This window comes from Monodelphis domestica, chromosome 3, assembly GCF_027887165.1.
Source record: "Monodelphis domestica isolate mMonDom1 chromosome 3, mMonDom1.pri, whole genome shotgun sequence".
In the NCBI taxonomy this organism is placed as follows: Eukaryota; Metazoa; Chordata; class Mammalia; order Didelphimorphia; family Didelphidae; genus Monodelphis; species Monodelphis domestica.
The window spans coordinates 65,685,718-65,708,447 of record NC_077229.1 but is presented as its reverse complement, the minus strand read 5'-3'; the positions used below and the strand labels follow the sequence as shown (position 1 = coordinate 65,708,447).

The 22,730-nt window shown below is 39.4% G+C and overlaps 1 protein-coding gene across 1 annotated transcript in view; it reads left to right on the top strand.

Moving 5' to 3' along the window:
* Positions 1 to 21,720, top strand: part of LOC130458055 (mucin-2-like) — a 45,338-nt gene extending 23,618 nt beyond the window's left edge. Inside the window, exons 7-9 of the mRNA XM_056820960.1 lie at positions 19,932 to 20,099; positions 20,492 to 21,493; positions 21,701 to 21,720. Coding sequence (XP_056676938.1) covers positions 19,932 to 20,099; positions 20,492 to 21,493; positions 21,701 to 21,720 — 1,190 coding nt within the window. The remainder of the gene's footprint in view (positions 1 to 19,931; positions 20,100 to 20,491; positions 21,494 to 21,700) is intronic.
* Positions 21,721 to 22,730: the final 1,010 nt, after the last annotated feature.

The window sequence follows — 22,730 nt, the reverse complement described above, 5'->3', positions numbered from 1 at the left end:
AGGTCTCAATATACCTTGCTCAAGCAAGCTATTTATAATGGGTATTATCTCTTCTCTTGCTTCTCTACTCAACTTGTATTGCAGAATCTTAGGTGGTATCCCTTCCCTGACCTCAATCCTAACAGGAGTAATCGATTTAATCTGACCCACATCATTTTGGTGTTTTGCAAACAACCCCTGTCATATTATCTGTGGGTATGTCATACATAGAAGTCACGACTTGAATCTTTTCAGGTTCTTCCTCAAGTTGTATAAGTATACAACATTTCTATATAATAAGTATACAACAATTCTAAGTATAACAACGAATAGTGCTTCAGTGAATTCTTGGCTAGATGCAAATAAATTTCCCCAGATTTGATTTTTCACATTGTAATGTTGCTTGTATATTGCACAAAACATCTCGTCCTAAAAGATTGTCTGGGCACGATGGAATCAACAAGAAGGTATGATCTATGGTGAGAGAACCTAATTTAACCATTGTGCTTTTGAGCTCAGGGACCCGTTGTGTTTGTCCCGTTGCTCCAGCTACAGAAACCATACCCCCTATGTCAGTATCCCCTGAACATGTCTTTAGGACAGACTTTGAAGCACCAGTATGTAAGAGAGCCATATGGTTTTTCTTTCCCACTTTAATCTATATATATGGTTCTGGCCTGTGTGTAGTAAAGAGTGTATTGCCACCAAATTAGTACTCCTGTCTTTGCTACCATCTGCCAGCTGCCTATGTAACTCAGTTAATTCTTTTGATTTGATCCATTCCCAATGAAGTCTTCAATGGAACATGAACCTAAACCACCGCAGTAGCTTTGGCTGGATATCCCTTTGCCCCTTAGAATGCTGGCTTCAAGCCTGTCTTTTGAATCCATGGTGGCTATTCCAGTTGATAAGAATTACATTCCATCCTTCTTTTCAAATTTAACTGGAATGTCACCTCCACTACTTTGAGTATGATAATTATTTTCTTAAGTGATTTCAGCTTCATTATGAGTTAGTTTTTCTTTAACTAAATCACTCAGTACTGGATGGAAGGTGCTAGCTTCTGGATTCAAATTAGATGTCATTTCTGAGGGTACTTCTGCCATAAAGCTCTTGATAGAATTAACTAAGTTAGGTGGGACTTCCTCTGTGAATTTTTCTACAGCCTTGTCATATTTAGCAACAGTAACCTTTAGGGAATTGAAATTATGATTTTCTGTATTAGTCACTAACTTTTTCTTGAGTTCTTGTGACTCTTTTTCTTTTGCACAATTCAATACCATTATCTATTCTACACTGGAAAAAGTTGTCAAGGAATGATATGATTTCCTTTACAGACTTTTCCTGTGTGGTTACTATACAGGTCTTATCAAAGTCTCTCATCTCATTTGCAATTTGAGATGTTATTTCATTAATTTCTGCCTCATTGTCTTTAATCTGGCTCTGCCTTCCTTTTGCTTTATTGCAATGGCTATCATTCACAGAGTCATTTTCTTGCACCAATTTCACACTATTTCCCCAATTTTTTCTACTATTTTTATCTGCAGCCTCATTATTATTTTTTTCTACCTCCAAGTGTCACTATGGGCCTGGCTTCATAATTCTCTTCTAACCACATCTGAATACTTTGGCTTTGCTCCAGTTTTTATAGCATTTTGCATTTCACTCAAATCAGGAGCTTGCTGTGAGGACTTTAACTTGCAGTGTGAACGGTAAGTGGATTTCTTGTATCTAGTTTCTGCATTATGTTTGTCTCTGTTATTACTCTCATGTTTCTTCTTCAAAAAGCAGTTTCTTATCAAAGGCCCTTTCTGGTGACAAAAGAAACACTCCCTAGTTTCTTTTTGCACTAATCTTGCCTGGTAACTAGGTTTCTTCTTAGTTCTAGGTTTTGTGTATGTCCTAATTGTGTTCAAAAATATAATTTCTTCAATTTCCTTTTCTTTGAAATCCTTTTCAGTCCTCTCTAACTTATCTTTCAGGTCTTGAACTTCTTTACTCTGTTATGAATTGCTTTCAAATAGGTAACCTGCAGCCTCTCTCAATTCAATTAGGGAAACTGAGTCATATCTAAGGAAACAGTTCTTGAAAAATATTCTCAAATTGGATGTGCTTCCCCTAAGAAATTGTCTATGAACATGGCCAGTTCTCTCTTTACTGATGGCTTCTAGCCCTAAGATTGACTCTGCTATTTTTGACAGATGGTCTATGTATGTGTGTGGCAGCATGTTCCCCTTAATCCTGCCTGACCTTGCCAAACTTGACCCATGCATTCCGTTGGGAACAACATTGCTTAACAGCTTGCAGCAAATCCTCTCTGTATTTTCTCAGATAGGACATGCTAGTTGGATTTGCAAAGTCCATAATCCCCTCTTTGATCTACTGTTGGCCAGCTGGTCAAATTGCTCTCAGACCTAATTTTCTCCAAAAACTGCCTTTGTTCATGGGGGCTGAACAGTTCTGATAGCAGAAATTCTACATCATCGAAGTCTGGATCAAAAATCCTGAGTGCCCCCTTTAAGCTCCTTGTGGGATTGAAAAAGATTGTCCACAAATTTTGAGAAATGCCATTTAATGGACTCAAGTTCCTGAGGAGTAAATTGTCTATGGACTTTTGAGTGAATCACACCAGCATTAGCAGTTAGCTTGGCAACTTCCTTCCAGGGACAGATTTTCTCAGGGTCATTAGCAGCCTGATTTTCATTTCCATTGCCACCCTCATTTTCCTGAGGTGCATTCTCTGTTTGCCCATTGTCCTTACTCATAACTAGTTCTAGACCTTTTTTCTTGATCAGTTGTTCAAATACTGACTAAATCATCTTGTCTAAGTTGTTATCAATGGCTATAATTTTCTCTGTCTTAAGGGTAACCATGAATCTGAAAACTTTCTTCACTTGGGTTAGAGGATGCAACACAGCCATAAAGATTACATATACTTGTGCCAGGACTTGCCAGAGAACCAATTCATGTTAAAATGGCATTTGTAAAACATTCATTGAAATATTGCCAACGTACTCTATAGTATCTACTACCGTATGGGTTATCCTGTTATATACAATGTGGTAAACCCCAAAGCAGGTAATGGCTGCCATGACCACTATTGCAAAAACCACTTGTTTAAACATCTTTTGTCTATCTATTCTTTCCTGCCTGTGGGATTGTCGGGTACAGTCAGACTAAGGGTGCCAATTGAAATAGAAAAAGTAAACTGAGGAAACTGTTTCTGGTTGAACTAACTGGATGTACGCTGGCTTACTAAAGAACTGCTAGAGGGGAACCTAAAACTGCTTGGTAGTAATGGAGGTAGGAATGAGAAATGCTGAGGGATGCTAGTACAGGGATGCTGCCACACAGGGGAACTGGGGAATGCTCTGGGGTTTCCCTACTGAATCTCTACTGAGGCTGATGGATCAGTATATCTTTCTAACCTCCTCCTTCCTTTCACTCCCTCCTTTCTCCAACCCTCTCCTTCCTGCCTCCCTCACCTCCCAGTTCTTTTTGAAGCTTTTGGCTTCTTCCCTTCCCCTTGAGTAAACTATGAAGATATTCTTTTCTTTTACTTTTTCAAGTCAAGGGGTTTATTGGGATAACAAGATAGAAAACTGAGGTAAGAGAAATAAGGTATTCCCTAATCTATAATGAGGGAGAATTTGTTGGTTTGAGAAAGTAGTCCATTCACAAACCGTGATTCTGAGACAGTTAGAGATATGGAGGACAACAGCTGTTTAAAATCTTCTTTCTACTTCTTCACAAAGTCAGCAAGGTCTCTCAGCTTAAGGCCAGAGACAAAACAAAGTTCAAAGTCTCTCAGTTACTCCTGGCCAGCTCAACTCTCAAAGAGACAACCAGCTCCAAAAGCCAAGTTTCTCCTTTTTCTCCTCTCTCTGTCACAGTTTCTCCTGGCCAGCTTATCTACCTGAGCCAGAGAGCCAAAATCAAAGCTAAGTTTCTCCTCCTTCTCTCTGTGGCCAGAAACCCCCAACTGCCACTCCTGGGAACATTCCATTTGGAACCTTCCTCTTGATTGACAGGCAGATTAGGTCCCCAGCTTGTTTCTTGCATCTTGGTTTACAAGTCCTCTCTCTCTCCATGCCTCTACCACAATGCCAACATAAACTGTTAACTGCCTTAATAATCATAAAGTTCTTACGACTTATCTATGTCATCTTCCCGTATAGGAATATAAAAAATTTAAGTTTTAATTCCTTATGGTTACTCTTTCATGGTTATTCTTTTATGCTTTTCCTTAGACTTTTGTTTGAAATGTCAGATTTTCTATGAAGCTCTGGTTTCTCCATGAATGCTTGTTTATTTTAGGTTGTAAAACCTAGTTTATTTTAGGTTGTGAAACCTAGCTCCTTTTACCTTCCAGAATATCATATTCCAAAGTCTTTACTCCATTAACTTGGAAGCCACTACACCTTAGGTAATCCTAACTGTGTCTCTATGATATTGTAGTTGATTCTTTATGAATCCTTGAGTATTTTCTCTGACTATAATATTTCTGAGAATTTCTATTTTTAAATTCCTTTCAGAAGGTGATCAGTGAATCCTGTCAATTCCTTAGATAACAAGGTATCTTTCCTTGATAATTTCTTGAAAGATTATGCTCTTGCACTTTCTTTGATCATGGCTTTCATGTAATCGAATAATTCTTAAATCATCTCTTCTCTATTTTCCATGTCAGTCATTTTTCCAATGAAATATTTCACATTTCTTTTGCCTTTGTTGAACTGTTTCTTGATGTCTCAAGAAATCATTAGCTTACAGTTGAACGATTATGATTTTGAAAGAATCATTTTCTTCAGTGAAATTTTGTACCTCTTTAGTGATTCGTCCAATTTAGGTTTTTAAAGAATTCTTTTCTTTCGTGAATTTTTGTTCCTCTTTTTATGTTTAGTCAGTTTTTGTTAAGGAGTTCTTCAGGGAATTTTTAGGTTTCTTTTACATTTCACCAATTTTGTTTTTATTATTTTATTTTCTTTGATATTTCTGTGCTCCTTTTATAAAGGTGTTAATTGTCTTTTCACAGTTTTCTTCTCCATTTTCCCTCTATAAATCTTAACTCTCTTTCACTCTTCCAGAAATTCCAAAAGTGGGCTTGGGACAAATAAGTAGCAACTCTCACTATGTTTTCTTTGAAGTTTTCACATTGTTGTCTTCTTCTGAGATTATTCTTTATTTTCCCTGCTGATATAATAGCATTTCATGATCAAGTTCGTTTTTTGTTGTTTGCTAATTTTTCCAGCCCATTTCTTGATTTTGAACTTTATATAAAAATCGAGCTTTGCTCACTGGAGGGAGGAAAATCATGGCCTCAAAGTGCTGTTTTTTTCAGAGCTCATTCTAGAGGTCTGTGACTTTTCTGCTTCAAAAAAGGTGTAAATCTGCACTAGGTATAGTCACTGCTTTCCTCTTCTGAACTCTGGGCTTTACCCAGGAAGCGGCTCCTGGTGCACTTCATCTGCAAGAGCTAGCCTTCCACTTTGCTTTGGAGCTATGACCAGGGCCCCAGATCCCTTTTGAATGACTACTAATGTTCTTTTCCTCCTTGGAACTGTGATTCTGAACTGAATATGGGCAACAAAGTTGCCAACCAGTGCTATCCCTACTCACTGTCATCAAGGGGGAGCACTCCATTAATCTTTTTCTTATCAGTTGTCTGGCCCCTTTACCTACAGTTGCCACTCTCTGTGTGTTAGGGACACATCTGCCCCACACCCACCGAGTCACAGGTTTCTCCTTATAACTTCATAAGTTTTCTTAAGAAAGAAATATGTCTCACTTTGATTTTTGTTGGCTCTGTATATCTAAAATTTGTTTGAATGTGTTATTTTTAAATTGTTTGGATGGAGGGGAATGTGAGGAGAGTGCAGCTGGGTAGCTGCTGCTAATCTACCATCCTGGCTCCAGCCTATTCACATAATTCTTCTTTGTGATGTATGGATTCACACTATTTTATAATTCTATATTTATTTTGAATGGGTTTTCTTTTCCTACATTTTCCTCCTTGATATTTGTTGGTAATACACAAAAAATTGAGGATTGTTCTGTTTTTTGTTAAATATCTCATTACTTAGTTGAATATTTTAATTGTTTACCTTAATTTTTCATTGATTCTCTGGGTTTTTTAAGGAGGCCATCATATAATGTGCAAATACTGATCACCACCCCCCAATAATTATTTCGTCAATATCTTTTTATATTTCTTTAGCTTCCATCTCTAGAATTATTTCTAACATTAATGGTAGATCATTTACCCAATTATATAAGAATAAAATTAATAATCAAGTGGAAATGGCTAAACTCTTACAAAAATATAAATTTCCCAGATTTAACAAAGGAGGAAATAGAATTTTTATGTGATACCATTTCAGAAAAAAATAAATTGACCAAGCTGTCAAAGAACTCCCCAAGAAAACCACCCAAGGCCAGATGGATACAAAGGAATTCTCTCAAAATCTTTGAAGGGCAATTAATCCCAGTGGTATATAAACTTTTTGGCAAAACTGGTCAAGATGGAGTGTTACCAAATGTTTTTATGACACAAATATAGTGCTGATACCTAATCCAGGAAGAGCAAAACAAAGTAAAAATCCATTACCTTAATGATATAAAATGGTAAATAAAATAATAATAGCAAAGAGAATCTAGTAATATATCACAAAGATCATTCACCATAGCCAGGTGGGAATGCAAGACTGGTTTAATATGGGGGAAACTATCAGCATAATTGACCAAATCAATAACAAAATTAACATAAAACATATGATTATCTCAATAGATGCTGGAAAAACCTTTGACAAGGTTCAACACCCATTCCTATTGAAAACAGGAAAAATCATAGGAAAAAATGGATATTTCCTTAAAATGCCAAGTAGTATCTAAAACCTAAATCTAAATCTAAAGAGAGGATTTGATAATGTAAACAGGTGAAGTCTGTGTTCTTTTCCTTTCCTAGGACAAATTTCTAAGTCCATGAGGACTCATTGTTTAAATGCTCCTGGTAGACTGTAAGCTTCTGGAGGGCAGGGGATGTTTTATTTTTGATTCCAAGTTTTCAATACTAAGAACCATGCCTGCCTTAGTATAGGTGCTTAATAAGTGTTTATTGATTGATTTTTTACAAATGAGATAAAATTTGTAAAGTACTTTGCAAATCTGAAAGTGTTACATTTTATTATGATCATTATATGAAAAAATATGCTTACCTTTCAACTTATGACTTGATGTGGCATCTATCCTGGGCCCCCTTTTCTGGTTACTGAGTTTTGACATTTGAGAAGCAATGGTGATATGGGGGGGGGGGAGTAAGAGGAGTTAGGAGTAGAGAAGAAGAAAGGGTTAATTAAGTATCTACTATGTACCAGGCTCTGGAGGGAGGTGCTATTATTATCCTCATTTTATAATTGAAAACATGAAGGCAGAATTTAAGTGACTTGAGAACTCAATGGGAGTACAGACTAGCTTAGGTACCTTTGTTTCTAAAATGTTTTCTGAAGTCACTGTTTGAGCACCAGGGACAGCTGACCAGGAGTCTGAAAATCAGAACACAGCTACCCTGGAGGCCAGCATTGCTTCAGTAGTGAAGATCAGTCCTGTGGTGACCAGGATCTTCTGCTGTCAAACATCACTGCCTCTATAGCATGAATATGGAGATTGTATCAAGTTCACCTTCCTGGACAGCCAGGCACTCATCACAGGGGGAAACAAGCCACCCCTATTGGTGAAAAAGTCCTTCATAAAAGGAACTCAACATCATGTGGCCAAGCCTCATTCCTGCCTTTACCTTTTGTGCAGCCTCCACAAGCACAGGATCACCTGGGGCTACATCCTCATTGGAGAACTCCAGGTTAGCCAGCCTGATTGTAGAGTCTCAGAGGAGTTCAGGAGAAACATCAACTCTCATTATCATCCTGACCCCAGCTAGCACAAAGGAAAGCTGGACATCAGCTTCTCTGAGCCCAGCTCCCACAGTACAGAAGGCATCAGTGCTAGGGCAGAGACAACTTCTCTTTTTGCTCATGTGCCTGTTAGCTCTATCCTGTTCCTAAGGAAGAATGCTTGAAGCAGGCTTCCTCTAGCCCTGCAGGATGGGGGTCAGATGTGTCCAGGGAGGAGAGCTTAACATCTCAGGGGAAATCACTTTCCCTCCCATTTCCCTCTTAGAGCTTCTTTTTTTTTTTTGTATACTTAAGGCCTTGTTGTGTCAGTTGGGTGAGTAAATGCATTTCAGGATCCCTCATCTCTCTATAGTATCACACTCTGGTCATCCCTGAGCTACAAGGACCCTTCTGTGGTGATTAGTATTGAGTTTAACATGTATGGAACTTGTAGAATAATAGCAAGACAGGGAAAATTTCCTTAGGCAATGTCAGTCAGTCAGTGAGTTGATAGCCATTCATTGTTTCTGCTGTTTCCCCACACTCTGCAGAGCACAGGGGATAGGAAGAAAGACCCTTAATCTTAAGAAGCTGACAGTCTAATTGGGGAGACAATATGCCAACAACAATGTACACACAATCTAAAAACAAGATCAATTGAAAATAATCAAGAGAAACAGGGCACTAGAATTTAGAAGGATCATCTAAGAAGCAGAGGAGCTCTTAGCATGGACTTGAAGAAAGTTAGGGAAATGAGGAAAGTATTCCAGATTTTTCTCTCCAAAGATCAAATATTACAACATGACATTTGGATATATTCATAAAAAATTTCAGCAGTTGTGTTTACAGAACAGAGTTTTACTTGAGAGTGGCCCCTCTGCATAGTGAGCTAATGTCTTGAAAAGACATTCTCTATCCTCCCCCAAACTCCACTCCCAAGTAACTGGGTGCAACCCAGTAGGCATATTTTCAATTTGGTAGAGCCAAAGTTGAATTGAGAGCAAAGTCAGTGCAATGAAAAGTGAATATTACAGGGTGAGGAGGAATAAAATATAAGGAGCATAGGAAAAAAATAGAAGGTAATGAAGCATTTTGATTGCTAAATGGGGTTTTGTATTTTATTTTTAAAGCAATAGGGAGTTATTGAAGTTTACTGATTTGGACAATGACATGGTCAGACCTAGGTTTTAGGAAAAGCACTTTCACAGTTGAATGGAAGATGGACTGAAGTGGGATGGGACTTAGGATAGAGAGACCAAATAGGTAACTACTGCAATAGTTAAGACATGAGGTGTGGGAGACCTATACCAGAGTATTTACAGGGTTATATGAGAGACAGAGAATATGGGAGAGATGTGATGAAAGCAAAATCTATAGATCTTGTCAACACCCTGGATATGGTGGGTGACAGGGTGAGCAGTAAAGAATAACCTGGTTGCCTAGCCTTTGCCTTAGAATCTTAGAGTTTCTACTAAAGAAGAAAGTAAGGGGTTTTAAAAATTATGATGACTTGGCTTGTGAGCTTGGATGACTTGGGAGGACAGTGATACCCTTGATAGCTAAAGGGAACTTAGAAAGAGTTGAAGGTTCAATATTAGGAAAATCATCCACATAATTTGAACATATCAACAAACAATCCAACAAAACCATGTGATTATCTCAATAGACAAAGAAAAAGCCTTTGATAAAAGACAACACCCATTCCAATTAAAAACACTAGAAAGCATAGGAATAGAAGAGTCTTTCCTAAAAATAATAAACAGTATATATCTAAAACCATGAGCAAATATCATCTGAAGTGGGGATAAACTACATGCATTCCCAATAAGATCAGGAGTGAAACAAGAATGCCCATTATCACCTCTATTATTCAACATTGTACTAGAAACCCTAGCAGTAGCAATTAGAGAAGAAAAAGGAATTGAAGGTATTGAAACTGGCAGGAGACCAAGATGTCACTCTTTGCAGATGACCTGATGGTCTACTTAAAGAATCCTAGAGGGACTTCCGGTTAAGATGGCGGCTTAGAGAAAGCTGAAGTTCAGATCTCCGGAAAACCCTTCCCGACCGATCTCAAACTAGAAGCTCCTAAGGCGCCGAAATTCAAAACGATCAACAGCACAGACCCTGGGAACCCTCCTCCTGGACCTGGACCCGGTTCAAAAGGTACGGCTCCCCTTAAAAGCCAGAACCCGAGATCCCTCGGACCTCAGGGGTAGGAGCGCAGAGTCCAAGGCTCCCGGAAGCGGCAGCCGCGCCGGGCTCAGAGAGCAGGGTCTGAGGAACAACAACCCTCAGGGTCTTCTACCCAAGTCCCAGTCCGGGTGAAAGTTACTGCCTGGGGCCTCCGCTGCAAAGAGCTGGTCAAAACAACAGCAACCCTCAGGGCGGGCAAGACAGCCTCACGGGCTGGATCCTGCTATCCAAGTCTCAGTGAAAGTCTGTGCTCTCGGAGCTTGGGGAAGCGGCAGCCCATCCCCCCGCAGGCCGACGAAACAGCCTCACGGCCAGGGATTCTGAAGACAACTTCCGGAAATCGAGCCAGGGGGAGAGTGTGGCCTCGTGGTCCGACCCTTCCATTCCAGTTCCAGTGAGGCATATTCAGTTTAACCCAGGGAACGCTCATAGAACCAACATCTGCCCAGGACAAAAGCCACTGATCACCAGACAAAGACAAGAAAAGCCAATCCTCCACGTTCAGAGATGACAAATTCCACAGAAGCACAGAAGCCCCAAAATACCAAGAAAAATAAGAAGAAAGGGGCGACTCTGGACACATTCTATGGAGCCAAAATACAAAATACAGAGCAGATAGAAGAAGATATACAAGAAAATTCTCCAAAATCTTCCAAAGGAAATAGAAACTCTCCACAAACCCATGAAGAATTTGAATCAGAAAGGACCAAAAAGATGGAAGCCCTCTGGGAGGAAAAGTGGGAAATGATGCAAAAGAAATTCACGCATCTACAAAACCAGTTTGACCAAACTGTAAAAGAAAACCAGGCTTTAAAGCAAGAACTAATAAAGCAAAGCCAAAACACCAAGAAATTAGAAGAGAAAATAAAATATCTCACCGACAAGGTGATAGATCTGGAAAACAGGGGGAGAAGAGAAAATTTAAGAATAATTGGACTCCCAGAAAAGCCAGAAATAAACACCAAACTGGACATGGTGATACAAGATATAATCAAAGAAAATTGCCCAGAGATTCTAGAACAAGGGGGCAATACATCCACTGACAGAGCTCACAGAACACCTTCTACACTAAACCCCCAAAAGACAACTCCCAGGAATGTAATTGCCAAATTCCAAAGCTATCAAACAAAAGAAAAAATCCTACAGGAAGCCAGAAAAAGACAATTTAGATATAAAGGAATGCCAATCAGGATCACACAAGACCTTGCAAGTTCTACGCTGAATGATCGTAAGGCATGGAACATGATCTTCAGAAAGGCAAGAGAGCTGGGTCTCCAACCAAGAATCAGCTACCCAGCAAAACTGACTATATACTTCCAAGGGAGAGTATGGGCATTCAACAAAATAGAAGACTTCCAACTTTTTGCAAAGAAAAGACCAGAGCTCTGTGGAAAGTTTGATACCGAAAATCAAAGAGCAAGGAATACCTGAAAAGGTAAATATTAAGGAAAGGGGAAAAATGTTATCTTCTTTTACTCAAACTCTCTTCTATAAGGACTACATTTATATCAACCTATGTATACTAATATGTGGGGAAAATGTAATGTATAAATAGGGGGTAAAGAAAGACCAAATAGAATAATGGTTCTCACACAAAGGTTCACAGGGGAAGGGGAGGGGAAGAAAACTCCTATAAGAAGGAGAGGAAGAGAGGGGGGGGGTTACTTAAACCTCAATCTCAGGGAAATCAACTCTGAGAGGGAAAAACATCCAGATCCATTGGGATCTTGAATTCTATCTTACCCAACAAGGGTAAGGAGAAGGGAAAACCAAGGGGGGGAGGGGGAGAGGGAGAACAAAAAGGGAGGGAAAGAGAGGGGGGAGGGGGAGGGAACAAAAAGGGAGGGACTAAAAAGGGAAACATCAAGGGAGGGGACAAGGGGGACTGATTCAAAGTAAATCACTGGACTAAAAGGTAGAGCCGAAGAAGAAAAGGTTAGAATTAGGGAAGGCAATCAAAATGCCAGGGAGTCCACAAATGACAATCATAACTTTGAAGGTGAATGGGATGAACTCACCCATAAAACGTAGACGAATAGCTGAATGGATTAGAATCCAAAACCCTACCATATGTTGTCTTCAAGAAACACACATGAGGCGGGTTGACACCCACAAGGTCAGAATTAAAGGATGGAGTAAGACCTTCTGGGCCTCAACTGATAGAAAGAAGGCAGGAGTGGTAATCATGATATCTGATAAAGCCAATGCAAAAGTAGACCTGATCAAAAGGGATAGGGAAGGTAATTATATTTTGTTAAAAGGGACTCTAGACAATGAGGAAATATCATTAATCAACATGTATGCACCAAATAATATAGCACCCAAATTTCTAATGGAGAAACTAGGAGAATTGAAGGAAGAAATAGACAATAAAACCATACTAGTGGGAGACTTAAACCAACCATTATCAAATTTAGATAAATCAAATCAAAAAATAAATAAGAAAGAGGTAAAAGAAGTGAATGAAATCTTAGAAAAATTAGAATTAATAGACATATGGAGAAAAATAAATAGGGATAAAAAGGAATACACCTTCTTCTCAGCACCACATGGCACATTCACAAAAATTGACCATACATTAGGTCACAGAAACATAGCACACAAATGCAAAAAAGCAGAAATAATGAATGCAGCCTTCTCAGATCACAAGGCAATAAAAATAATGATTAGTAATGGTACATGGAAAACCAAATCTAAAACCAATTGGAAATTAAACAATATGATACTCCAAAACCGTTTAGCTAAAGAAGAAATCATAGAAACAATTAATAATTTCATCAAGGAAAATGACAATGGCGAAACATCCTTTCAAACCTTTTGGGAAGCAGCCAAAGCGGTAATCAGAGGCAAATTCATATCCCTGAAAGCTCATATTAACAAACAAGGGAGAGCAGAGATCAATCAATTGGAAATGCAATTGAAAAAACTCGAAAGCGATCAAATTAAAAACCCCCAGCAGAAAACCAAATTAGAAATCCTAAAAATTAAGGGAGAAATTAATAAAATCGAAAGTGATAGAACTATTGATTTAATAAATAAGACAAGAAGCTGGTACTTTGAAAAAACAAACAAAATAGACAAAGTACTGGTCAATCTAATTAAAAAAAGGAAGGAAGAAAAGCAAATTCACAGCATTAAAGATGAAAAGGGGGACAGCACCTCCAATGAGGAGGAAATTAAGGCAATCATTAGAAATTACTTTGCCCAATTATATGGCAATAAATACACCAATTTAGGAGAAATGGATGAATATATACAAAAATACAAACTGCCTAGACTAACAGAAAAGGAAATAGAATTCTTAAATAATCCCATATCAGAAATTGAAATCCATCAAGCCATCAAAGAACTTCCTAAGAAAAAATCCCCAGGGCCTGATGGATTCACCTGTGAATTCTATCAAACATTCAGAGAACAATTAACCCCAATACTATACAAACTATTTGACATAATAAGCAAAGAGGGAGTTCTACCAAACTCCTTTTACGACACAAACATGGTACTGATTCCAAAACCAGGCAGGTCAAAAACAGAGAAAGAAAACTATAGACCAATCTCCCTAATGAATATAGATGCAAAAATTTTAAATAGGATACTAGCAAAAAGACTCCAGCAAGTGATCAGAAGGATCATTCACCATGATCAAGTAGGATTCATACCAGGGATGCAGGGCTGGTTCAACATTAGGAAAACCATCCACATAATTGACCACATCAACAAGCAAACTAGCAAGAACCACATGATTATCTCAATAGATGCAGAAAAAGCCTTTGATAAAATACAACACCCATTCCTATTAAATACACTAGAAAGCATAGGAATAGAAGGGTCATTCCTAAAAATAATAAACAGTATATATCTAAAACCAACAGCTAATATCATCTGCAATGGGGATAAACTAGATGCATTCCCAATAAGATCAGGAGTGAAACAAGGATGCCCATTATCACCTCTACTATTTGACATTGTACTAGAAACACTAGCAGTAGCAATTAGAGAAGATAAAGGAATTGAAGGCATCAGAATAGGCAAGGAGGAGACCAAGTTATCACTCTTTGCGGATGACATGATGGTCTACTTAAAGAATCCTAGAGATTCAACCAAAAAGCTAATTGAAATAATCAACAACTTTAGCAAAGTTGCAGGATACAAAATAAACCCACATAAATCATCAGCTTTTCTATATATCTCCAACACTGCTCAGCAGCAAGAACTAGAAAGAGAAATCCCATTCAAAATCACCTTAGACAAAATAAAATACCTAGGAATCTATCTCCCAAGACAAACACAGGAACTATATGAACACAACTACAAAACACTCGCCACACAACTAAAACTAGACTTGAACAATTGGAAAAACATTAACTGCTCATGGATAGGACGAGCCAATATAATAAAAATGACCATCCTACCCAAACTTATTTATCTATTTAGTGCCATACCCATTGAACTACCAAAATACTTCTTCACTGATTTAGAAAAAACCATAACAAAGTTCATTTGGAAGAACAAAAGATCAAGGATATCCAGGGAAATAATGAAAAAAAACACATATGATGGGGGCCTTGCAGTCCCAGACCTCAAACTATATTACAAAGCAGCAGTCATCAAAACAATTTGGTACTGGCTAAGAAACAGAAAGGAAGATCAGTGGAATAGACTGGGGGAAAACAACCTCAGCAAGACAGTATACGATAAACCCAAAGATCCCAGCTTTTGGGACAAAAATCCACTATTCGATAAAAACTGCTGGGAAAATTGGAAGACAGTGTGGGAGAGACTAGGAATAGATCAACACCTCACACCCTACACCAAGATAAATTCAAAATGGGTGAGTGACTTAAACATAAAAAAGGAAACCATAAGTAAATTGGGTAAACACAGAATAGTATACATGTCAGACCTTTGGGAGGGGAAAGGCTTTAAAACCAAGCAAGATATAGAAAGAATCACAAAATGTAAAATAAATAATTTTGACTACATCAAACTAAAAAGCTTTTGTACAAACAAAACCAATATAACTAAAATCAGAAGGGAAACAACAAATTGGGAAAAAATCTTCATAGAAACCTCTGACAAAGGTTTAATTACTCATATTTATAATGAGCTAAATCAATTGTACAAAAAATCAAGCCATTCTCCAATTGATAAATGGGCAAGGGAAATGGATAGGCAGTTCTCAGATAAAGAAATCAAAACTATTAACAAGCACATGAAGAAGTGTTCCACATCTCTTATAATCAGAGAGATGCGAATCAAAACAACTCTGAGGTATCACCTCACACCTAGCAGATTGGCTAACATAACAGCAGAGGAAAGTAATGAATGCTGGAGGGGATGTGGCAAAGTAGGGACATTAATTCATTGCTGGTGGAGTTGTGAACTGATCCAACCATTCTGGAGGGCAATTTGGAACTATGCCCAAAGGGCGACAAAAGAATATCTACCCTTTGACCCAGCCATAGCACTGCTGGGTCTGTATCCCAAAGAGATAATGGACACAAAGACTTGTACAAAAATATTCATAGCTGCGCTCTTTGTGGTGGCCCAAAACTGGAAAACGAGGGGATGCCCATCAATTGGGGAATGGCTGAACAAACTGTGGTATATGTTGGTGATGGAATACTATTGTGCTCAAAGGAATAATAAAGTGGAGAAGTTCCATGGAGACTGGAACAACCTCCAGGATGTGATGCAGAGCGAGAGGAGCAGAACCAGGAGAACATTGTACACAGAGACTAATACACTGTGGTATAATCGAACGTAATGGACTTCTCCATTAGGGGCGGTGTAATGTCCCTGAACAACTTTCAGGGATCCAGGAGAAAAAAAAACACCATTCATAAGCAAAGGATAAACTATGGGAGTGGAAACACCGAGAAAAAGCAACTGCCTGAATACAGAGGTTGAGGGGACATGACAGAGGATAGACTTTAAATGAACACTCTAATGCAAATACTATCAACAAAGCAATGGGTTCAAATCAAGAAAACATCTAATGCCCAGTGGACTTACGCGTCGGCTATGGGGGGTGGGGGGGAGGAAAAGAAAATGATCTATGTCTTTAACGAATAATGCTTGGAAATGATCAAATAAAATATATTAAAAAAAAATTAAAAAAAAATAAAAAAAAAAGAATCCTAGAGAATCAACCAAAAAGCTAGTGGAAATAATCAACAACTTTAGCAAAGTTGCAGGATACAAAATAAACCCACATAAGTCATCAGCATTTCTATATATCTTCAACACACCTCAGAAGCAAGAATTAGAAAGAGAAATTCAATTCAAAATCACCTTAGACAATATAGAATACTTAGGAATCTATCTGTCAAGACAAACACAGGAACTATATGAACACAACTACAAAACACTCTCCACACAACTAAAAACAGACTTGAACAATTGGAAAAACATTAACTGCTAATGGGTAAGATGAGCTAAAATAATAAAAATGACTATCCTGCCCAAATTTAGCTGTCTATTTAGTGACATACCCATTCAACTGCCAAAAAACTTTTTTACTGAATGAGAAAAAAACATAACAAAGTTCATTTGGAAGAAAAAAGGATCAAGGATATCCAGGGAAATAATGAAAAAAAAATACAAAGGAAGGGGGCCTTGCAGTCCCAGATCTCAAACTATATTATAAAGCAGTGGTCTTCAAAACAATTTGGTACTGGCTAAGGGACAGAAAGGAGTATCAGTGGAATAGACTTAGGTAAATGACCTCAGCAAGACAGTATATGATAAACCCAAAGAGCCCAGTTTTTGGAACAAAAATCTGCTATTTGTTAAAAACTGCTGAAAAAAATGGAAGACAGTGTGGGAGGGATTATGTCTGGTTCAACATCTCACACCCTACACCAAGATAAACTCAGAATGTGTGAATGACTTGGATATAAATTCGGAAACTGTAAGTAAATTGGTTGAACACAAAATAGTATACATGTCAGACCTTTGGGAAGGGAAAGATTTTAAAACAAAGCCAGACATAGAAAGAGTCACAAAATATAAAATAAATAATTTTGATTACATGAAATTAAAAAGTTTTTGTACAAACAAAACCAATGTAACTAAAATCAGAAGGGAAGCAACAAATTGGGAAACAATCTTCATAACAAAAACCTCTCTCAAAGGTCTAATTATGCAAATTCACAAAGAGCTAAATCAATTGTAGAAAAAATCAAGCCATTCTCCAATTGTATAAATGGGCAAGGGACATGAATAGGCAATTTTCAGATAAAGAAATCAAAACTATTAATAAGCACATGAAAAAGTGTTCTAAATCTTTTATAATCAGAGAGATCCAAATCAAAACAACTCTGAGGTATCACCTCACACCTAGCAGATTGGCTAACATGACAGAAAAGGAAAGTAATGAATGCTGGAGGGGATGTGGCAAATTTGGGACATTAATTCATTGCTGGTGGAGTTATGAATTGATCTAGCCATTCTGGAGGGCAATTTGGAACTATGCCCAAAGGGCGATAAAAGACTGTCTGCCCTTTGATCCAGCTGTAGCACTGCTGGGTTTGTACCCCAGAGAGATAATAAGGAAAAAGACTTGTACAAGAATGTTCATAGCTGTGATTTTTGTGGTGGCCAAAAATTGGAAAATGAGGGAACGAACACCCTTCAATTGAGGAATGGCTGAACAAATTGTGGTATATGCTGTTGATGGAATACTATTGTGCTAAAAAGAATAATAAATTGGAGGAATTCCATGGAGACTGTAACAACCTCCAGGAAGTGATACAGAGCAAAAGGAGCAGAACCAGGAGAACATTGTACACAGAGACTGTGGTTCAATCGAATGTAATGATTTCTCCATTAGTGTCAATGCAATATCCTTGAATAATTTGCAGGGATCTAGGAGAAAAAATACTACCAACAAGCAGAGGACAAGTGGTGGGAGTAAAAATAATGAGTAAAGGCAACTGCTTGACTATAGGGGTTGAGGGGATATGATTGAGGAGAGACTCTAAATGAATACCCTAATGCAAATACCAACAACATGTAAATGGTTTAGATCATGGACACATGTGATACCCAGAAGAATCATGTGCTGGCTATGGGAGGGGTGGCGGGAGGGAGGGGGGAGGAAAAAAATGATATTTGTTTCCAATGAATAATGTTTGAAAATCACCTAATAAAATAATATTTACAAGAAGAAAAAAAGAGTTAAAGGTTTTCAGGGGAAGGCAATGAATTAACTTTTGGACATGTTGAGGCTCAGATGTTTACAACACACTCAACTGAAAATTTCCAACAGGCAGTTGTTCAATAGGAGTCATAAGACTGGAGGTCACAACAGACATTAAGGAGTGGGATGACCAGATTTGAGAATCATCAATATATAGATGATGGTTAAATCTTGTGAGTTTAGGAGAATATTGAGTGAAAACTCATAGAAGAAGAGAGGGGCCCAGCTCAAAGCCTTGTAGGACACCTACATTAAGCATTTATGGCCTAGATAAGAATCCAGCAAATCAGAATAAAGAGAGTAGTCATACAAGTAAGAGGAGAACCAGGAGAGTTTTGTTATAAAAATGAAAGAGAATAGGATGATAGTATCAAAGACTACAGAAAGCTTCAGAAGAATGAGGATGAAGAAAGGGCCATTAAGAGATTTTTGCAATTAAGAGATTGTTAACAACACTGAAGAGAGCAATTTCACTTGAGTGATGAGGTTGAAAACCAGACTGTAGTTAAAAAGAGAGTAGAAAGAAGGGAACTTGAAGCACCTTTTATAGAGAGCTTCCTCAAGGATTTCAGTCATAAAAGGGAAGAGAGTTCAGAGATGATAGCTCTCAGGGACAGGTGGATAAAATGAAGGTTTTTTACAGATGGGGAAGTAGGAAAGCTGTCATTAAATTAGAAAAGTTTGAAAAAATGAGAGAATGGGAATACTAGAGAGATTCTCTGCTCGATGAATGATGAAGAAAAGAGAGCACATATTTTGGAGTTTCCTTCAAAATATAAGGGAACAACATCTTGTCCTTTCTACCCCCAGACCTGTGGCTGAAATTTGTGTTCTCATTTATTCTTCTAGCGAGTGAGATTGGTGTAGGGCCCTTCACCCATATCCCAGACCATGGAACACCAGGAGACATGAGATCAGTGACCAGTGAATCTACTGTAGGTGCCCTGGATAAGAAAATATTTCTTTTCTTTCTATTATACTGGTATTCATCCATGCTCTGGGCCCTTGTTTTCCAGCTTTGAGATATGATATGAACTCATTTTCATAGTCTAAGAACAGGACACTCACTGATGGGGGAGTTTGTGATTAGGTTGTAAGACCTGGTAACTTCCTCTGTCCCATTACTGTCTGCCCAGATGTTAGCATTTGGATGAAGAGCTCATGGAGGATTTTGTCCATTTCTTGTGTTAGTTTGTGTGTATACATATAATTTACTATGATAAAAGTCAGCTACTGGAGGACAGGCTTTTCTAAGGCCAGCACCTAAAACCCTGAATGGAGTAGCTGATTCTAAACAAATGATTACTGCTTCATTTTCCATTTAACCTGAGCAGGTATCCGTCAGGCAGTTTGTTTGAGCCTGGATCCCTATCTCATCTGAGGGCAAGATGACAGGACAGATTCATCTATATATCAGTCTCTTCCTATTTAATACTTTCTCATGGTGGCCACCCACCCTAGAGCAGAAGCAGATCCTAATTACTGTCAGAGTCTTTTTGTTTTGAAAGTGCTTGTCAGGGAGAAGGTGCTAATGTGAGGGGTTGGGGATTGGTTGCACTTCTCAGGAAGGACAAAATCCTCACAGGCTCTGGGGATCTCTGTCCAAATGACCCCAAACTTCCCCCATCAACCCTTAGGCACACTTCAACTTTGCTTTGCTTTGGTTACAGGATTCCCTACTGAGACTTCAGGGACACTGAAGAAAGTGAGTGGATCTCACCAGGGAAGAGAACCAACAGACTCCACCAGTATCCCTATGACTGGCTTTAAGGGGAGAGATTCCATTACAGACATTGAAAGAGACATATGTGTCATGGAGACAACTCTAAGAGCCACAGGTACTCAAGCCCCACTTTTCATTGTGCACACTGGAGCAGGTGACCTCATCCCTGGGATGCACAGGAGAACTGTGTCCTCTCCCACTTCACCCTCAGCTCCAAGTGAGATATCCTCTGGAGTCACCATTGCCATTGCAAGGCCCTCACTCTCCATGACTCCAGTAGAACCCACAGCTAGCCCTGGCTCCAGTGGTCCCTTGAACATCAGCCTATCTGGGACAATTTTTTCTACACCCCTTGCACAAACACCTAGAGCTGAAATAGCTCCTGGAGAGAGTTCCAGCACCCCCCCCCTTCTCTATGGTCCACTTCAGTTGATTCTTTCAATACTGTTGGCTCAGCCCCAGGAACTGAAAACACCTCCATTGTGCCTCTATATTCACTTCCAACAGCCTCAAGTGCCACAGAAACCACACCAAATCCTGATTTGTCAGTGAGACCTATCACACTAGAGCCAGGCTCAGCTGCCCTAACTTCCACTGCTCCCACCATCATTCCAACACTGTCTGAGGAAGACATAAACACCTCACTGGTGTCTATAGAAGGACCAACAGAAGATAAAACAGCGTCCAGCACCTTCCCAGCAAATGCAGACACCCCTGGTATCACTCACAGGGAGCACTTCTTCACAGGTCCTGGAGTAACTTTTCAACCTGACATGGCCTCTACTTCTCTGCCCAATTTATGTGAAGGGATCAGTTATTCCAGAAATATCCCCTCACCCTCTTTAGAAAGTAGGAAAAGCACTGCCATGATTGGAGTCTGGACAAGCCCAGCTGTACCTCACACTGTGGAGCCTAAGAAGCCCACCCCTGCTGAGGGTTCCCTCTGTATTGGACCAGTGACTGAATTTAGCAGCAGGGAAAGTGGACATTTAAAGAATAGCTTGGCCTCTGCTGTGACCTTTAACTCTCCACTACCAAGCCCCATTGCTTCTAGCAGCATGGATGTAGACTCAGAAATGGCGTCAGGATTATCTCTCTGGACAGACAGCTCCTCATCACAAGTAGAAGTCAGTTTTCCTGATCTGGTTTCCACCACAGGAGATGGACCTTCCCTGGGAACAGAACCTCACAATCCCATCCATGAATCTCTGAGCCCAGGGCCAGGCTCCTTTCCTGCCTTAAGTACTCCCACAGCCTGCACAAGCACAGCTTCCCTTGACACTGCTACTTCATTGGAGGACCCAGGGCCAGCCAGCCTGACTCCAGAGACTGAGAGAAACCCACAGGCAACACCAACTCCAGTTATCACCCTGCCTCCAGCCAACACACAGGAAGTTTGCACAACAGCATCTCCCAGTCCTTCTGACACAACCACAGAGGGCAACAGTGTCAAGGCAGGCACAGCCTCTGTTTCTGATCAAGTGCCTTCCACTTCCTGCCTCTTCCCAAGTAAGCATATTTTAAATAAGCTTCCCAGGGAAGGAATTGGGGTGTGGCCTTGGAAGAAATGGGGAGTGTGTCCAGAGAGGGTTGGTTTGTGCCTTTCTAAGGAGAAGGGTCTTCCTCCCAGGTCCTTCCTCTCTTTAGCCTTCCAGTGGGCCACTGTAGGAACTTTTCCTTAGTGCCATATCTGTTGAATGAGCGTAATCACTCCAGGCTTCCTCATCTACATATAAGGAAAGTTTCACAATCCCTGTGCTGAAGCAATTCTCCTCTTCTTATTGATGGGATTCTGATTCCACTAAATCAAACACATATGAGGATTGTCCATCAGTGAGTCCGCGCTTTAAAGGGAAAAAGTTGGGTATTCATCCTGTGGGGAAAAGTCAGAGAAGCCATGTATTTTTGTTCTCAGCAGTTAGTAGCAACAATGTACTTTCCTTTGGGAGTCCTCTAATAATGACTTGACTGAGCTCTGGTCTCCCCTCCTCTCTTCCTGTAGGTAGTGATGCTGGTGTGGTGCCAGTCACACATGCCCAAGGCCATGAAGCACCAGGAAGCACAGGAGCACTGATGAGGAGCCCCCTGACATCTATGTGTTCTATTATGCCCACAGGTAAGTAGGTATCTCGTCTCTGTCTCTGTGTTGGAGGTTTATCCTTTTTAGGGCCTTGTTTACCAATATTACAGAGGAAACATGAAATTATTTTAGAGATCAATCCTCAAGAACTCTTCTGAACCTCTGATTCCTTTCTATGTACAGTCTGGAGAAGAGGAGTTTTAGAGGTAGGAGTGAGGTTCCCACTGCTAAGGTCTTTTATATAATCAACCATAGGTATAAAGTTGGAAGGAAACATTGAAGTATCAGGTATTATGGATAGCCTCTCATTTTACAGATATGGATACTGAGGCTTAGAGAAGTAAAGTAATTAGCTCAGGGTGATTGGATAGGACTAGAAGGGACCCTCAATGGCCACCTAGCTGGACCCCATCATTTTACATATGGGAAAACTGCAGAGAAGTCAAGTGACATATGCCCTATGACACAAAATTAGAAATCATCAGAGGTGAGATCTGAACCCTGGACTCCATTATGCTGTATATCAAGGTCAAGAGAAGAGGTCAGCCCTCACACCTCACATTGAATGGCCAAGGCTCTTTCTACTTTGGGGAAGGTTCCTTTTATGAACTCTCCAAGGGTAGAGAATTTGTTTTTAAATTTTTATTTACATCTTCCGTATTTAGG